Here is a 17,244-nt window from a genome sequence, read left to right as displayed (position 1 = left end):
CACACACACCCTTTCTCTCTTTCATGTACACACACACACACATACACACACACACCCTCTGTCTTTCTCTCTCACACACACATGCCCTCCTCGCTTTCAGAGCTGAGTGGGGAGGCCCCGGGTTTCCCAAGGGAGGGTTGCAGCCTCCTGGCCTGGTACCTGCAGTCATCGCTACTCCTGGCACCAGGTGGGCTGCAGCCCATTAACAGGAGGACGTGCTGGGCCTGATGGCCTGGGTGTGGGTTCGTGGGTTCCAGCCCGTCACTTCCTAGAGAAGCTATGTGTGAAGTCTGATGTCTGTGCCCCCGGGAACATGCACAGACCTGGGAAATACCACTGCATGGAACATTCTGATCCCAGGGAGTACGTGTGTGTGTACATAAAAGAGAGGGGTGTGTGTGTGTGTACATGAAAGAGAGAGAGGGGTGTGTGTGTACATGAAAGAGAGAGAGGGGTGTGTGTGCGTGTGTGTGTGTGTGTGTGTACATGATAAAGGGGTGTGTGTGTGTACATGAAAGAGAGAGAAGGGTGTGTGTGTGTGTGTGTGTGTGTGTACATGATAGAGAAAGGGGTGTATGTGTGTACATGAAAGAGAGAGAGGGGTGTGTGTGTGAGTGTGTGTGTGTGTCTTTATTGTAGTTTTTCCATTTGAAGTCCCAGAAAAATGTGCTTGCACACCCAACCCTGCTAGATCTGGTGCCTGGGAGGGCAGGTAGGACAGAACCCCAAGGCTCCTATGGCTTTGTGCCATCTGCCCCCAGCCATGGCCCCTTCTCCCTTGCTGTCATCCCTGAAGAGACACTGACAACCTGCAGGGCCACCCACAGCCCTTTTCCTGCATGGCTACACACTGAGCTCATTGGCTTAGGGCAGAACTGGCCAGGGGACACCCTCAGTCCAGGGAACACCCCCAGGCTAGGGGACACCCTCAGGCCAGGGAACAGCCTCAGGCCAGGGAACAGCCTTGGGGCCAGGGGACACCCTCAGGGCAAGGGGGCACCTCAGGGCCAGGGGACACCCTCAGGGCCAGGGGACACCCTAGGGCCAGGGGGCACCTCAGAGCCAGGGGACACCCTCTGGCCCAGAGGACACCCTTGGGTCCAGGGGACAATCTCTGGCCCAGAGGACACCCTTGGGGCCAGGGGACACCCTCGGGGCCAGGGGGCACCTCAGGCCAGGGTCTAGGTGGCCCCTGGAGTGAGGCTAGGACAGAGGTACCTCGGCCAGTGGTTCCTGCCAGGGCATGTGCTGTGCTGAGTCCAGTTGCCTGCCCTGGCTCCTTTGGGGTCCCAGCTAAAGGGGTATGGTCCTTTAATGTGTGTGCTCCTCCATACTGACTGGGGGGCAGATATGTACCTTTTCTCTCTAGGCTCAGAGTCCCCCAAAGGCGCCATCGGCCACATCGTCCCCACCGAGAAGAGTGTCCTGGCCGTGGAGAGGGGCAAGCTGCTGCTGCCGCCCGCCTGGAGCAGGACCTTCTGCTGGGGAGCCGACGACCTCAGCTGCTGCCTGGGCAGCTATGGCTCCGACAAGGTGAGGGCCAGGCTGGCAGCCTAGCGATTGGACAGAGATGTCAGATGGGCGAGCCGAATGCAGGCAAGTCCCTGTGCCCCTGTCCCCCATGTGGCTGTGCCCAAGCCGGAGTGAGAGGGGTCACATGACTATGCCAGGGCCCTCGTGGGCTGAGCCTCCGACCACATTCTGAGGAGTGAAGCTCACGAGTTAGTGCGAATCATGCTTGTCTCCCTCAGGTCCTGATGACGTTCGAGAACCTGGCTGACTGGGGCCGCTGTCTGTGTGCTGTGTGCCCGTCCCCCACGACAATCGTCACCTCTGGGGACAGCACCGTGGTCTGCGTATGGGAGCTCAGTATGGCCAAAGGCCGCCCTAGTGGCCTGCACCTCAAGCAGGTACCATACCTCAGGCAGGAGTGGGGGCCTGGGCAGGTGTAGTCCCTAGAGCAGGTGTAGTCCCTAGAGCAGGTGTAGTCCTAGGGCAGGTGTAGTCAGTAGAGCAGGTGTAGTCACTAGGGCAGGTGTAGTCCTAGGGCAGGTGTAGTCACTAGGGCAGGTGTAGTCCTAGGGCAGGTGTAGTCCTAGGGCAGGTGTAGTCCCTAGAGCAGGTGTAGTCCTAGGGCAGGTGTAGTCAGTAGAGCAGGTGTAGTCACTAGGGCAGGTGTAGTCCTAGGGCAGGTGTAGTCCTAGGGCAGTTGTAGTCCTAGGACAGGTATAGTCCCTAGGGCAGTTGTAGGCCAGGGCAGGTATAGGTCTTAGGGAAGGTGTAGTCACTAGGGCAGTGGTGCCCTGGGCAGGTATAAGCCCTCACATGCCCCTACAGGGATGTATGGAGGTGGCACCGGCTCTGGGTCATGGAGGGCACCATTCTGTGCCCAAGGTGGATTTAACAATGAGAGGCGCGTGTGCACATCAGCACCAGTGACTCTGGTGTCCTGCCCTCAGGAACATGTGGGAGCTTCTGCCCTGGCACTTTTCTGTGGGCAGCTGCATACTCCCCTCAACAGCCCTGTAGGTGCTGTGTCATCCCAGCACACGGGGTGGGGGGAGAGGTGCAAGGAGCTTCCATGACTCATCCAAAGTCTTGGCACCAGGAAATGAAAGGAGGAGGGGCCGTGGCAGGGGGTGAGCAAAGCAGCCGGGGTGGTGGGAGGCAGAGGACTCCTGGTCCCACCTCACCAGGCACTGCCACGCACAGTGAAGGGCAGGCACCCACTGCTTCTGAATGACCTGCACCCGAACCTGATCTTGTAGAGCAGGTGGTGTTCTACTTTCAGAACTGCATTCCAGTCCAGGTCTGTCCAACTGTGAGCCCCACACTCTCTCCCTGTGCGCTCTGGAACCTGCCCAAGATCCCTGGGGGACACTTCCCACCCTAAAGTACAATGTTGTCTGACGTCTGTTTGGTCATTGGACACGTAGCCCTAGCGTAGCAAAACCAAAGCTAATCACACACAGCTGACCACTGACCGATTTCCTCAGTGAGACACGTTTCCCAGGACGTGATCTGGGTTCTCTGTGTGTCCAGGCCACCCCGACACCCGTGTGGTGCGCGGTGGCCCTCAGTAGCCATGCGGAGGGATGTGCTGGGGCTGCACTGGGGCGGGTTCGTCCTGCAGAGGTGGTGGCACCCTGAGGGGCAGTGGGCAGTGAGGGCAGGGGAGCCCTCTGCACAGCGTGGTGCTCCTGCCTGCCCCGGGGCACGTTACTCCTTCCTTCCCATCCGCTGCTGTGGCCCAGGGCTGCACTCTATTCCAGAGCGAGGTGAAGACTGCAGTGCCCTGTGGACTGCCCCCTCCCTCTCCCATGCCCCACTCAGGAATGGCGAGAGGCACAGCCTGACCCCAAACTGGCATGGGGGCTGGGGAAGCAGCCCTCCCCCGCGGCCCCGGGCCCCCTCAGGAGTGGAAATGCTCTGTGGAGCCCACTGACAGCATAACATGGAACTGACCCTCCTCTCCCCAGATTTGTCAGGAGGAAAAGGTGTGGGCCGTCCTTCTAGGCAAAATCAAACCCGTACCAGGGCCTTGGGGCCCCAGACTACCAGCTGCTGAGCAGCGGGGTCTATCCCCAACTGGTAAACAGAGAAGTCATCGTTAAATAGCTCCACACACAGATTTTGAAATTGTTTTATTTTAAAGAGGATTACACCATTAAAGACAAATTTCAAATTCACTTCAAAGCAGAATGATTCCCTAAAATCCTCATAGAAGCTGTGGCTGTTGCCTGCGTCCACCCAGGCACACATCCATGCCATCCTGACCATTATGTGGATGTGTTTAGTCCGCGTCCACCCAGCCTATCAGATTGGTTTTGCTTTCCTACAGTCTCTATAATTCACATTTCATTTGTTCCCCAAGATTTCATTTCCATGGGATTACATTTCAGTTGGTCCATGGCACCCACCACAGTCGCTTCAGCCACTGTTTCCAAGCGTGAACGGATTGAACAGGCGGCAGGCCGCATCCTCCACAGGTGGCTTTTCGCTTCTGATGAATTGTTTCCTTGAGATGCGTTTTCAGACGCGGAACTGGAGCAGTGACACGCTGCTCTGTGGCAGCCCCGTTGCTTTGCAGCCTCCACGCTTAGCTAGGAGGGCCCGGCTCACCACAGCACCCAGCATGAAGAAGCATTTCCAGAGGCCTTCATTTATTTAGTGTTTGCGACTTCACTTCGGTACAAGATGACATAATGAGGCATTTTAACTGACGGTGGGGAGAGGTGTAAGTCTGAGGAGCAAAGGAACTGGTCGAGGACACATTGAAACTGCCGCCCTCTCTGGTTTCCCAGGCCTCTCCTGCCTGGGAAACCAGTGCTGCTGCCTTTGTGGGTCGGGGTGCCTGTGTGTGCTCTCCCCAGAGAGCAGCAGCCCGGCCCCACTAACCCGCACGTGAGGGCTCAGGCTTCTCTCTCAGAACCCCAGCCTCACTCCGGCCACTGATCACTCTTTAAAGTCACTGTGTCCCCTGTGGCCAGAACTGAGTCATCAGACTTAGCTCACCCTGGGAAGAAGCCAGAAAGCTCACACCAAACCCCCCACTTTCCTCCATTCAGACAGTTTCTGTGTTCCCTGATGACCCAGATCCTCCGTGGGCCACGCCCAGAATCTTCCAGCACCACCCGGTGGGGCCACGTTAGGTTCCGCTGAGGACACGGAAATCTGAGGCAGAACTTTTCATTGCTGTGACCAGGCAGGTGACAGCTTTGACCCAAATGAGCATGGTCTGTTCTGAAGATGGAGGTTTACCACCAGGGAAGCAGTGACCACATCTCAGACGGCCACCTCCGCATCTGGTTCCGGAGGAGAGAGGCACGTGCGTGTGCAGCAGCTTCACATCACCCACCTGAGCCTCTGGTGGTTGGGACCACGCCCGTGCCAGTAGCACTTCCCAGCTCCTGGCACATGTCTCTAGAGAACAAGCCCTCTGGCCAGATCTGGACACATAACCATCCACGAACCAGGCCTGACCCTGCACAGGCCAACCTGGGGCTGAGACCAGGTCGGAGTCACCCACCGCCACATGGCCCACTGGCTCTGAGCCTGGCTCCATCGGACTTGAAAAGTCACCCCTGTTAACTATGACCTAAGCTCCCTGCTTTCTTCAGGGTCGCTGTGTTTCTGGGGTCCCTCAGTGTGGTGCCCAAACTTGTGTGCGTGAAAGCTCCCTGGAGGGTTTGTGGGCTCCATGGAGTTTCCAAGTCGTAGTCTGGTAGAGGGCCCGAGGGTCTGCCCGTGCAACCAGCTCCCAGCGATGTGTATGCTGCCAGCTGGGGTGCACGTAGACAGAGCCCTTGAGACACATACAGGGGACAGAGCACAGGTGCTGCCGCCTCTGCTGGGTTATGATAAAGGGACACTGCTCCTCCCAGCTGGGCCTCAACCCGGGGACGGACGGAACTGAGGGCAGCCATGTGTGCACGCACACTCACACACACTCACACACAGGCAGGTGCTCCCCCCCCACACACACACAGTCTCACCCACACAGTCACATACACACATACACACACTCATACACACCTTCACACACACATAGGCACACACATACATACATACACACACAGGCACACACATACATACACACACTCATACACACACACTCAGAGTCACACACATAACATACACACTCAAATGTACTCATACACACATACTCTGATATTCACACACATAGTTACACACACCCTCACTCACACTCATACATTCTCACATACACACACATACTCAGACACACACACACACACACACACACTCACATACACACACATACTCAGACACACACACACACTCTCACTGTCACATGCTCTCATACATGCACATAGCCACACACACTGTCACCCTCACACACTCTCATACACACAGCCACACACACTAATATACTCACACACGTTCACACACACACTTTCACACTCACACACATTCACACACACCCACACACTCACATACCCTGCAGGCTCTGGAATCACTGAATCACTCCACCTCTGTTCCCTCATGTGGGGCCAGACAGTAAAAGGAAGGGTAGAGCATCTCACCAAGCAGCTGGATTGCTGGTCCCTCCCCTAACCTGTGGTCCTGTCTCTTGTCCCAGGCCTTGTACGGACACACCCAAGCTGTCACCTGCCTGGCAGCATCAGCCACCTTCAGCATCCTGGTGAGCGGCTCCCAGGACTGCACCTGCATCCTGTGGGACTTGGACTACCTCACCCACGTGGCCCGCCTGCCCACCCACCAGGAGGCCATATCTGCCGTGGCCATCAGCGACATCTCGGTGAGGCCCCCTTTCTCAACATCTGTGTCCTTGACATGTCTGTGAGCCTGGCTATTTGCATGGTAGGTGGTGCCCTCGAGAAACCCAGGGGCTGAGCACCCGGAAGTTGATAGTGCTCCAGATGTGCGGAGCATTCTCTACACAGACAGGATGGAGCCATTAGCATGTGCAGCACGGGGTCTAGGTTTCATTCTGTGCTTCCTTCTCTTCTCCCCTGGGATATCAGGGGCAGTGGGAGGTCTCTGTTCTGGCAGGGGTACCATGGAGTGTGGCAAGAGGTTGGCTTTGGTGAGGAGTCTGCTGAACTTACTAATTCAGCTTGTTGCCTGCAAATCAGTGGTGACTCAGCAGGTGCCTCTGGTCTCCATGGCAGGAAGTGCTGTTGTCTCTCCATGCTGGCTGCCTATGGGGAAAGTGTGTGTGTAAGAGAGAGAGAGAGAGAAAGAGAGAGAGAGAGAGAGAGAGAGAGAGAGAGAGAGAGAGAGAGAGAGAGAGAGAGAGAGAAATCTCAGTGTGGAGTTTCTCCCAGGCTAGAATCCCCATCATGGGGCATAGACTTATCTGAGGATGCTGAGGCCCACATCAGCTCGTAGAAAACCCCAGGGCTCCCGGGCAGGGGCACAGCAGGAAAGGGGAGCATGGGAGGAGAGGAGATGATGGAAGGGCTTCCTACTGCCAACTTTGGCTGAAAATGGTGCCCAGGTGGACTTGAATCCAAAATGAATGTTATGTGGGCAGATGGAGGGTGGATAGATGAGTAGATCGATGGAGAATGATGGATAGAAAGGTGGATGGATGGATGGATGGATGGATGGGCAGATTGAGGGATGCATGGGTAGATGGATGGCAGAGGGATAGTTAGATGGATACATAGGTATGTGGGTGGCTGGATATTTGGGTGAACTAGTGAGTGGATGGTGGATGGAAAAATAGAAGGTGAACAGATGAATGAGTGGGTGTATCAGGAAGGCACCAAACTCTGATCTGCAAGAATGTAAAGCCTAGAATGAATGATGTCCCCAGACCTCAGAGAAGACTTATATCAGGACAACAACTTGTTGATCTCAACTTGTCCAGGAGCCAACCTAGTTTACTAAGTACCTGCTGGTACCAGTGCTCAATGCTGGGCAGCCATGGTCTCTGGCCTCAGGCAGGGACATGGGGGAGCCCAGCCCGGGAGGTGGGGGAGGACACAGAGCTCCTGACCTCCCTTCTGTTGGTAATGCAAGGTTCAAAGGCCTGGCGCTACGCATCCCTGTGACCGTGGCCACTAATCCAATGGACACAAAACTAGACAAGGACTTGAGGGGCAAACACTCTGGATATAAACATTTAGAAGATGCAGCGGGAAAATTCCTCCTCAGACATTCCCTCCAGAGGGACGTTGTTCAATCTTATGAGCCACATGTAGCATTTGAGCCTCTGTACTCTGCCCTCTACCCCTTAATGTCCAAAACTTCTTAGGGACAGGGGTGGCCGGCCAGGTGCAGGCTCTGTGTACACCCCTTCTCGTCAGTATACTGCCAGGGAGAGAGCTGTGAGGAGTCCAAAGGGCAAGCCCCCAGCTTGTGCAGGGGAAGCAGTGTCCAAGCAAGCAGAGGTGTAAGAAGCTGGGACCTCACAACTGCGCGAGAACGCAGTGCAGACCCAAGTCAGCGAGAAGAAGGGGTGTCTCAGGAGGTCTTGGAGCACTTGCTTAGTCTTCAGAAGATGGCGGGTTGAGAGTGCTTGGTGCACAGACTGAGAGCCTGAGCAAGTGGCTGAGCAGGAGGCTGGGGGGCAGGCAGTGACCCCACTTGGAGTGAAGCCAGGTCTCCCTGTGCAGGGCACCGTTGTCTCCTGTGCTGGAGCCCATCTGTCCCTGTGGAATGTCAATGGACAGCCCCTGGCCAGCATCACCACAGCCTGGGGCCCAGAAGGAGCTATAACCTGCTGCTGCACAGTGGAGGGGCCAGCATGGGACGCAAGCCACGCCATCATCACTGGAAGTCGCGACGGCATGGTCCGGGTAGGTGTGTCTGGGGTGGGAGGAGGGCGCGGTACAAGAATGTGTTCATCTTTATTCTGCTCCCTTCCTCCAAGGGTCTGAACCTGCAGGCTGCATGAGACCATTCCAGACCAGGTCCCTGTAGCAAGTGACAAGGCTCTTGCTCTAGGGCCACCTCCTAGACAAGGCAAAGACAAGGATCTTTCCAATATGTGTGTACAATTTATACAGACATACCCTCACATAATGAAATAAACATTTATCACAAAGTATGAAAGTTGAATGGCCAAATGCATAAGAACATAGCCCAGTGCTAAAAAGAGATATTTGTACCATTCATTAATCTATTCACCCACTTGCCCACTCATCTACCCATCCAACTATTTATATCTCTACCTACCCATCTATCTATCCATCCATTCATCCACCCATCTATCCATCCATCCAATAAAAGATCCACCCATCTACCCAACTATTTATCTCTCCCCTTCCTTCTTTCCTTCCTTCCTTCCTTCCTTCCTTCCTTCCTTCCTTCTTTCCATCCATATATCTATCCTCCCATCTACCCTTTCATCCATATATCTATGAATCTATTCAGCTACCCAATGGTTTGTCCAACTACTCATCTATCCATCCATCCATACATACATACATACATACATCCACCCAACCATCCATGTAACAGTCATTGAACTCTGGCTCTGTGCCAGTCACTTTATATAGGGCACACAGACAGTGATGATAAACAGGTCATTGACCTCAGATACTCATATTCCAGAAGAGGGGACAAGCAGAAAATATACTCATGTGGTTTGTGCTATCATTGGGATCATTGAAATGTGCTGTGGATCCTCTGAGGGGGGCCACGGAGAGGGGGAGCATCAAGAAACCAAGAAGGTAAGGAGAGAGAAACATTGAGGTGGAAAGAACGGGATGGGATAAACAAAATACAGGTGATTTTTCTGTGACTGACAGGAAGGATAAAGGAATGAGTAAAGATAAAAAACAATTAAGAGGCACATTTAAAAAACTGTCAATTAAATTCTACATTTTATGAAAGGAAATGTTAATTGAATACTACAAGGTATTCAAGAAAATGCCCATTGAATTCTGTAAGCATTTAGGAAAGCTCGCTCTTTTAGTCTTGCCCTCAGAGGCCTCTACACTCAGTCTCAGAATCATCATGGAGATGATGCTTCAGGAAGCAGAACGGCTAACATGGTGGATATTCTGAGAGGAGAGTCCATTTATTTCCATCAGAGGAGGTGGCGTTTCAACTGATTTCCAAGGACAAGGGAGAGTCAGAGGGTCTGGAGGAGGCTACACAGGTGGGGGCCAGCTGCCCGGACAGGAAAGATGAGGCTGAGGAGTCCCCTTACAGGTCCCATCTGTGCTGAGGGGCGCAGGGTCTTTGCAGAGAGCAGGGTGTCCGGAGCTGGCTGCAGGGTGAGGAGGCCACAGGTCTGGGCTCGGTGGCGCATGGTCCACATGGTCGGCCAGAGGAGCGGGCTGGCTGAACATCAGGTGCATTTCTTCATCCACCCCCGCCCCCCGCCGCCCATCGCTCAGCTTGGGAACTGAGCTCCTGCATAGCCCAGAGCTCACAGAAGCATCTAAGCATGGAAGTGGAGGCTGGTCCTTGGCCTTTCAGAAGTCCAGACTCAGCAAGTGCAAGCCCTGTGTGGTCAGCCTGAGGGTACTGACAGCATGGCTTGGACCAGGGTCAGAGGATGGAGGCCCAGCTGCTGAGTGGTAAAGGGGGCCCCGGTGGGGTGGCAGAGGGACGAGAGGGCATTAGCTAAGTTACTTGGTTATAAACTGGCTGCTGAGCCTTGTCCTTGCGGGTCAGGGTTGAGGGAGATGTACTATGAACACACAGGGGTGGAGAGGGAACCATCCGAACTGCAGCTTGGCTACCACTTTGCACAGGGAAGCTGGAGCCTATGCAACCTTTTCCCCAAGAATTCATGAACATCGGCAGCGACAAGGCACCCTGCCTCCCCCTCCCCGGAGGGCCCCCGCTTCCCGCTGTGACGGAATGGGATGGGCCCTGAGCCTGCAGAAGGACCACTTCCCCCACCCATAGCGATTTTTCCTTTCGGCAGATTTGGAAGACCGAGGACATGAAGGGGTCTGTTCCTGGGCAGGTGACACCGGAGGAGCCCTCGGCTCCGCCCACCAGCCCGAAAGGTGAGTGCCCCGCCAGGGGTGCAGCCAGCAAGGCACTTTTGCTGGCTCAGCCCCCCCTCTCCTGCCCCCTCCTCAGCCCCAGGGCTGCAGCTGAGTGAGAAGGAAGTGGTCATGCACTTCTGGGTGACTGGGCGAGTTACTGGACCTCTCTGTGCCTCAGTTTCCTCCTTTCTTGCAGCTGTCATGGAGACGTCTGTTGTTCAGGGATGAGAGGGCATTAGCTAAGTAACTTGGTTACAACCTGGCTGCTGAGCCTTGTCCTCCTTTCTTGCAGCTGTCATGGAGCCCAGGGAAGCCACTGGGTCTCTCCGGACCTGCGAGGTGCTGGGGAGGCAGGAGCACAGTTTCCTGCCGGAGGCTGTGGGGTGGGCAGCAGCATGGAGAAGCTCTGCCAAGTGGCGGCCTCGGCCTCAGCCCGAAGGGACCCTGAGCTCTGGCGCATGGCTTGGCTGTGTGAACGGGGAGGGGAGGGGGGTAGTCGGGGCCTCCTGAGCATCTGGAAGGGCCACACCTTGCAGCGCCTGACTCTTTCTTCAGCTGCCTGGATGGCTCCGCAATGTCCAACTCCCCAGCCAGGGCCTGGTCCAGCTGGAGAGCCAGACTCCAGGCAGGAGCAAGGAGGGGTCACGCTGTATTCCAGGGAGAGGAAGGTCATAGGCTGCAGCCAGCCCTGTTCATCCAGGTTCACCCCACCCAGCTCCCCACGAGAGTTCCTTAAACCAGCTGTGAGGATCATCGGCATTGGCATCGCCCAGGGCGTTTATTAAATGCAGAGCCAGGTCCTGTGCCCAGCCCAGCCCCCAGGAAAAGGTTGGGGCTGTTAGGATTTCATGTCTGTCAAGTGCCCAGGTGGCTCTTGGCACGCACCCCAGGACGAGAACCGCTGCTCGGAGCAGAGCCTCTTGGAGTTGGGGTAGAAAATGTGTCCCCCTGCTGCCACCACGGCGTCATTGCCGCGCCTGAGGGAGAGCGGACACGAGCAGCCGCAGGGGGCACACGGTCCGTGCATTCTCAGTCCTCGTGTCAGCCCTGTGCAGTAGATGTCTCCATGACAGCTGCAAGAAAGGAGGAAACTGAGGCACAGAGAAGTCCAGTAACTCACCCAAAGTCACCCAGAAGCACATGACCACTTCCTTCTCACTCCTGCCACCAGGGCAGATGTGACCACTGCCGGGCAACCTCCATCACAGCTAATGCCAGAGAGTCACGGTTCCCACCGCCAGCCTGTCTTCTCTGCCATGAGCGCAGGCACTAGCCTTATCCTCCATGCTGAGCCCCGCTTAGCGCTAGCAGATGCAGGTGCAGACTCACCAGCCCCAGCCAGTGCAGGTCGGGTGCTCATGATATTGCTCCAAACTGTTTGTCAGAAAGAGGCCAGGATTGGGCATGACGCATGCATGTGTGCATACGTGTCCCGTGTCCTCAGGTGCCACAGGGGCAGGAGGAAAGCCTTGAAGACACGAGGGCACGGCACCTGTGCGCATGTTCTCTAACTTCTGTCTGGAATCCGTTTACTTGTCAGTTGCAGCAGGACCTGCCAGTTGAGCCCCTCAGAGAGTTGGACTCAGTCTGGAATGTAAACGTGCTCGGGGCAGCTGGCTGCTCAGGCTTGTCCGCAGCACACATGCACACGCGTGTCCTGGTGCACAGGCTTCCTGCACTCCCAGCAGCCACTGGGGCAGCGGGCAGCTGCCTCATTCCCGCCCAGACGCCAGCCAAGTGGCTTCACAGGGGCAGACGCAGCTGAGGTCTCTCCATCTCGCCTCCGCACTGAAGGAATTACTGTCTGCCCCCAAATGCGGTCATTAAAATGAGCGAAGTAACAATCATTGAGTTATATTTTTTGATAAAACATTCTCAGCATTTAATTATTGGTTGTGGTGTGAGAGGATTTAGATAAGTTGATAAAGCCAACTTTATATAATTTATTTTTACTAGGCAATTAAGGGCTGCATTACATCCTGGCAGCAAGGTATTGTGGGGCATCTTATTAAGCATAAAGCCAGTAAACACTGATGAACAATTTTGCTGAACTAGGCATGCAATTTAGAAAGCAATAATACACAAATCCAATTTGGTCCACCACGGATACGCGGCACGTCAGCACATGTAACTATCACAGCCGGCAAATTAAATTGGGACGGCCCTTTTTGCAACAGCACAGGCCAAGATTAAATATATTTTCCCCTCAATTTAGCAAGTTGCTGACCACAAATATAAATATGTGTGTGTGTGTGTGTGTGTGTCCCTCGTGTGGGTGCACACGTGCATGTGTGTGAAGCCACTTGGGCTTGCTAACTGGCTCTCGCACGCTCCCCACAGGTCACAGGTGCGAGAAGAATCTTGCCCTGTGCAGAGAGCTGGACATCAGTGTTGCTTTGACAGGGAAGCCCAGCAAGACCAGCCCTGCAGTGACGGCTCTGGCCATGTCCAGGTAACCACAGCTTGGCTTCTGCAGGCCTCCAGCAGAGGGCGCTGTGGCCACCCCGGGGAAAGTCTGGGCCTGGCTCAGGCAGCCTCACTGTGGGACCCAGGAGGGCCCACCGAGCACAGGACTCAGGTCAGGTGGCCATGCGGGGCCCCAGGAAATGTATTTTAGCGCATACATGTCCCTGCTCTCTCTCATGGAATACCCATGAATCCACAAAGAAATCCAAAAGGTGAAAGTAAATTGCTTTGTGATTTTATCCTAAAGAGGGCCTTTTCCTGAGGCCACTGCCGATTGCAGTGTTTATCCTATTAATGCTGGGAGGGCTGTGACCCAATGCAGAATAGCCGCATGTCAGACGCCACAGGGCCGGCTGCATCTCAGCACCGGAAGCACCTGGGGAAGCCAGAGGCAGGGGCAGGCTCGCGGTGCGGGACTGCAACCTCCATGCTGGCCATTTCCTGGCTGCGGCTGGGATAAGCTTCCTCTCACACTCCTGTCTCTTCTTTCTCTTCCCAAGAAACCAGCCCAAGCTCCTGGTAGGCGATGAGAAGGGGAGAATATTCTGCTGGTCGGCAGAGGGGTAGGAAGGAAGAGATGGCGGCAGCCCGGGCGCAGCAGCCATGGCAGCTGCAGGAATGAAGCCGTGCCTGGACGCCTCCCCTCTCCTCGGCTCCCGGGACCTCGGCCTTGCCCTGCACCATCGTGGGCTTTTACACACGGGTAGGAGCTCGGGGCTCCTGTGAACAGCATGCTGGCAGCCGGGACCCTGACACACCTGCTCACCAATCACATAGGATCGCCTTTCAAAGAGCTTGTTGCACTGAAAAAAATGGGGTTGCTTACTGGAAACTAGTGGGAAATACTGTATTGTCTTTATTTTATTAAAATGACTATTTTCCGAGTTTAAGTGCTCCTGAGTGTGACGTCGCCACCCTCTCCAGGCAGCCTTTGCATCTCTCTCCTTAGGAAGCCGCCCTCCTGCCTCCTTTGTCAGCCCCTCCAGTGGTCTTGCCTGCCCTGCCGGGCCTCGCGGGGAGTGAGGGCCTCACTCAAGAGGCTTCTGTGACTGAGGCACAGGCCTTGGACCTGAGGCTGCCCAGTGCAGGCACAGGGCAGTCCGCCTGCAGGACCAGCCCACGTAGGCCTGCCCGCTCGGCTCTGCACCCCCAGCGGTGTGGGTCCCGGCCAGGCCCTGGCGTGGCAGGCTCTTCCCAGGGCCCGTCCTTCCGTGGAGGCCAAGGGCCACGGTCCACATGGAGATTAGAGCTGGAGCTGCTCCTGGGAAAACTTGGATGCCAGGTGACCCCTGCTCTCCACTGAGCACAGGGCCCTCTGAGGAGTTCCAGTCCCTTTGTGCTGGGTCACCGTGGGCTGTCGTTGGGCTTGGAGGATCTCCTCTCACGCGATTGTCCGCTCCCAGCAGCCTTCGGAACTCATGAAGGACACGCACCTGCCCCTCGAGGACGCCCAGCTCAGGTGGTGCACAGGGACGAGGGCGCCGAGCTCCTTAGCGCCATCTCCCCTCCCTTGACTTCTCCTCTAGGGAATCCTGGTCATTCCCAGGTTCCTATAAGCTGCGCACAGCCCGAGACCCCGCCAATCTAGCTCAAGCCTGGGGTGGCAGGAAAGGGGCCTGGTGTCCGATGGCTCCAGGGGCAGTGAGTCAATTTAGAGATAAATGAGGAAGTAGAAGTGGTGCATAGCTACGTCCAGAACAGTGACGAGGGCGGTTAGAAAACAGGGACCTGTCTGTAAACCTGGAAGTACCTGCAAAGAGAAGGTGGTGGAGGAGACGCAGCTCCGGGTCAGGACACTGCCCCTCAGAGGAGAGGGCTGACCCGGCCGAGGATCGGCTGCCCCACACTGTCTGCAGGTGCTGTTAGCTCACACGCCTTTCAGCCTCCTCGTCTGTCTAGGCTGCACCGGACGGCCCCAAACTGAGGAGCAGAGAGCACCCCTCCCCGGGAAGGCCCAGAACCAGGGTCGTAAACCCAAGGCTGGCTGCTGGCATGCTCCAAACGCGAGCCACAGCGCTGGCCCACGTGGACGGTGCGCTGGCCCAGAGGCTCTCTTGGGCATGTTCACTCAACAAGCCTTTCTGAGCACTGGCCTTGGCTTCCCAATATCATGGGGGGGAAGGGGAGCCGCGTCGGGTCTTGCTGCAAACAAGGGTGACTTGAGGGGAAGAGTTGTAGGGGAGACATTCACGCCCTGGGGAAGGTGAGATCCCCGGCTGGGAGATGACACCAGCTCTCGTAGCTCTGGACGCCAGACGGCTGAGGTGACGTGTCAGCAGTGTCTTTGTCCCTCCTTGGCTGTAGATGGCTGTCTTTTCCGTGTCTTCACAAGGTCTTTCCCTTGTAACTGTCTACATTTCTCCTTTGTATGAGGATACCAGTCAGACTGGATTGGGTCCCGCCCTAATGATGCCAATTTAACTTACTTACCTCCTCACAGATGCCATCTCCAAACAGGGTCAAACCTGCGATACTGGCGATCAGAGGGACCGTTCAGCGGACAACTCGGTCCCTGGCACTGGCTGGAGGAGGTGGCCCTAGAGCAAGAGCTGGCGGGCAGGCAGGGCGTGGCCTCGCTGCGATGGAAAGCGGGGCATTTAGGAAGAGGGCAGCACTGGCAGAGACCCAGGGCTCAGGTCTGGAGGCAGGATGAGCCAATGGGTCAAGACAGGGCAAGGCGCCGGCGGTTGCTCTAGGCTGAGGGCTGGAGGCGGTGATGGGCACGGTGAGGGGAGTGAGGGGTAGAGCTGGACCGTCCACCCCCTGGCTCCTTCCCAGTGCGCGGCTCACAGGAGGTGCTCCAGAGCGTGGCTTAGTCTCTGAGTGAATGAATGAGCCTCGGTGGCGGACGTGCAGAGGTGGTGGTTCTGGGAGGAAGGAATAACTCCGAGTGGTGGCAGGTCTGGGCAGCGGCCCTTCCACAGGCGGGTAAAGCAAAATGGAGTGAGGAAGGTGGGAAGAGACTCGAGGAAACTGGTGGGATGTCCTGGTGGGACCAGGCTGCAGTGAGGATGATGCCCGCAGCCTGGGGGTGAACTAGTCAATGCCACCCACAGAGCCGGGAGCCTGGAGGAGCGAAGCTGCTTTGCACACAGGTCCCAAGGGGCGGGCACCCGGGGCCTTCACTGCAGACCTGGTCACCTGGGCTCCTCAGGCTTAGAACAGTCTGTGGGCAGACCTGCAGGGGGGCCTGGGCTGGGGCACGGAGGAGCCCCAGGTGTAGGTCCAGATTCTAAAGATTCGTGGCAGCTGAGGGCCAGTGGGTCCCGCTGGCCTCAGTATTCAGGGGCTAGGCACCTGCGACTGGCCCCTGGTGGCTGTCAGTGATGGAGAGAAGCCCAGGGCAGTGGCCTGAGGGCTGGGCAGGGGAGGGAGAGAGCAGGCTCACAGCACGGCCCCCGGCAGCACAGCCAGGCAGAGGCCAGGAGCTCCGGCTCCCTGGGCTGAGGTCCGGGGCCCTGAGGGTCCAGGCTGCCAGAATCCCATGTCCAGTAGGGATGGACAAGGAGACCCAGAGCAGCCCAGTACCCAGAGAGTGCATGCGAGGACAGGGCCGTGCAGTGAGCGTCATGGACATGAGCAGGGCCGGGCCAGCAACCTGAGCCCCATCCCCAGCATCCCCACTGCCTGCCAACAACAGCCCCAGTTTCTGTTTCTATAAAACCGATCCCAGTGTCTGCCTGCTGGTTTGCAGGAGACTGAAATCACATCTGGTTATTTATGGGGGTTGGGGGGTGACGGAATGACAAGCTGCCTACTCCGACACGATGCACTCTTTCACCATAACACCCATCCATTCTCCTGGCTGACCCAGGCCCTGGGCAGACCCCGGGACCCAGAAAGACGCTGCCTGTGCCCGGGAAGCCCCCTGCCTGGGCCCAGGGATGGCATTGCTTCGGGAACATCCAGGATGCAAGTCCAGTTCAGACCCCCGGTCCCAGGGAACCTGGTCCCTGGGCTGGGGCGGAAGCTACAGTCTGCACGCGGAAGGTCTCCCAGGCAACGCCACTGCCCACTCCAGGGGCCCCCCTTGGAGATACTCTGGAGCAGACGGTGACAGGAGCCCACTGCTGCCCACCCTGCAGTCTTAGGGCAGGTGGCTTGTGAGGGACCAGGGACCCCTCATTTCACTCACTTTCACGAGCTCAGCAGTGGGCCCAGCTCTCTCCTGGCTGAGCTCCCCCTCATAACTTCTGAGTAACTACGGGGCCAGCCTCCACCCTAGCCCCACCCCTGGGATGGCTGACCCCACGCCACCACCATCCATGCCACAGACAGTGCCCCCACCGGGGACGGCTCAACTCTCCTCATTCAGACCTGCGCTCCTTCCGCTCACGCT

At 56.6% G+C, this 17,244-nt stretch overlaps 1 protein-coding gene across 3 annotated transcripts in view; it reads left to right on the top strand.

Annotated features, from left to right (window-relative positions):
* WDFY4 (WDFY family member 4) overlaps nt 1-13,789 on the top strand; it is a 228,714-nt gene extending 214,925 nt beyond the window's left edge. For 2 of the 3 annotated variants that reach the window (XM_070433182.1, XM_070433180.1), the window contains 7 exons: nt 1,349-1,533; nt 1,752-1,910; nt 6,101-6,280; nt 8,106-8,288; nt 10,373-10,457; nt 12,780-12,891; nt 13,406-13,789. In XM_070433182.1, the coding sequence (XP_070289283.1) occupies nt 1,349-1,533; nt 1,752-1,910; nt 6,101-6,280; nt 8,106-8,288; nt 10,373-10,457; nt 12,780-12,891; nt 13,406-13,472 (971 nt within the window). In that variant the 3' untranslated portion in view covers nt 13,473-13,789. The remainder of the gene's footprint in view (nt 1-1,348; nt 1,534-1,751; nt 1,911-6,100; nt 6,281-8,105; nt 8,289-10,372; nt 10,458-12,779; nt 12,892-13,405) is intronic. The other variant, XM_070433181.1, reaches the window with a different exon arrangement.
* The last annotated feature ends 3,455 nt before the right edge of the window (nt 13,790-17,244 follow it).

Source organism: Myotis yumanensis, unplaced genomic scaffold (genome assembly GCF_028538775.1).
Source record: "Myotis yumanensis isolate MYYU_CA2020_CCGP unplaced genomic scaffold, mMyoYum1.0.hap1 SCAF_13, whole genome shotgun sequence".
Lineage (NCBI taxonomy): Eukaryota > Metazoa > Chordata > Mammalia > Chiroptera > Vespertilionidae > Myotis > Myotis yumanensis.
The sequence above is the reverse complement of the archived record's forward strand: the minus strand, read 5'-3'. Positions and strand labels throughout refer to the sequence as shown.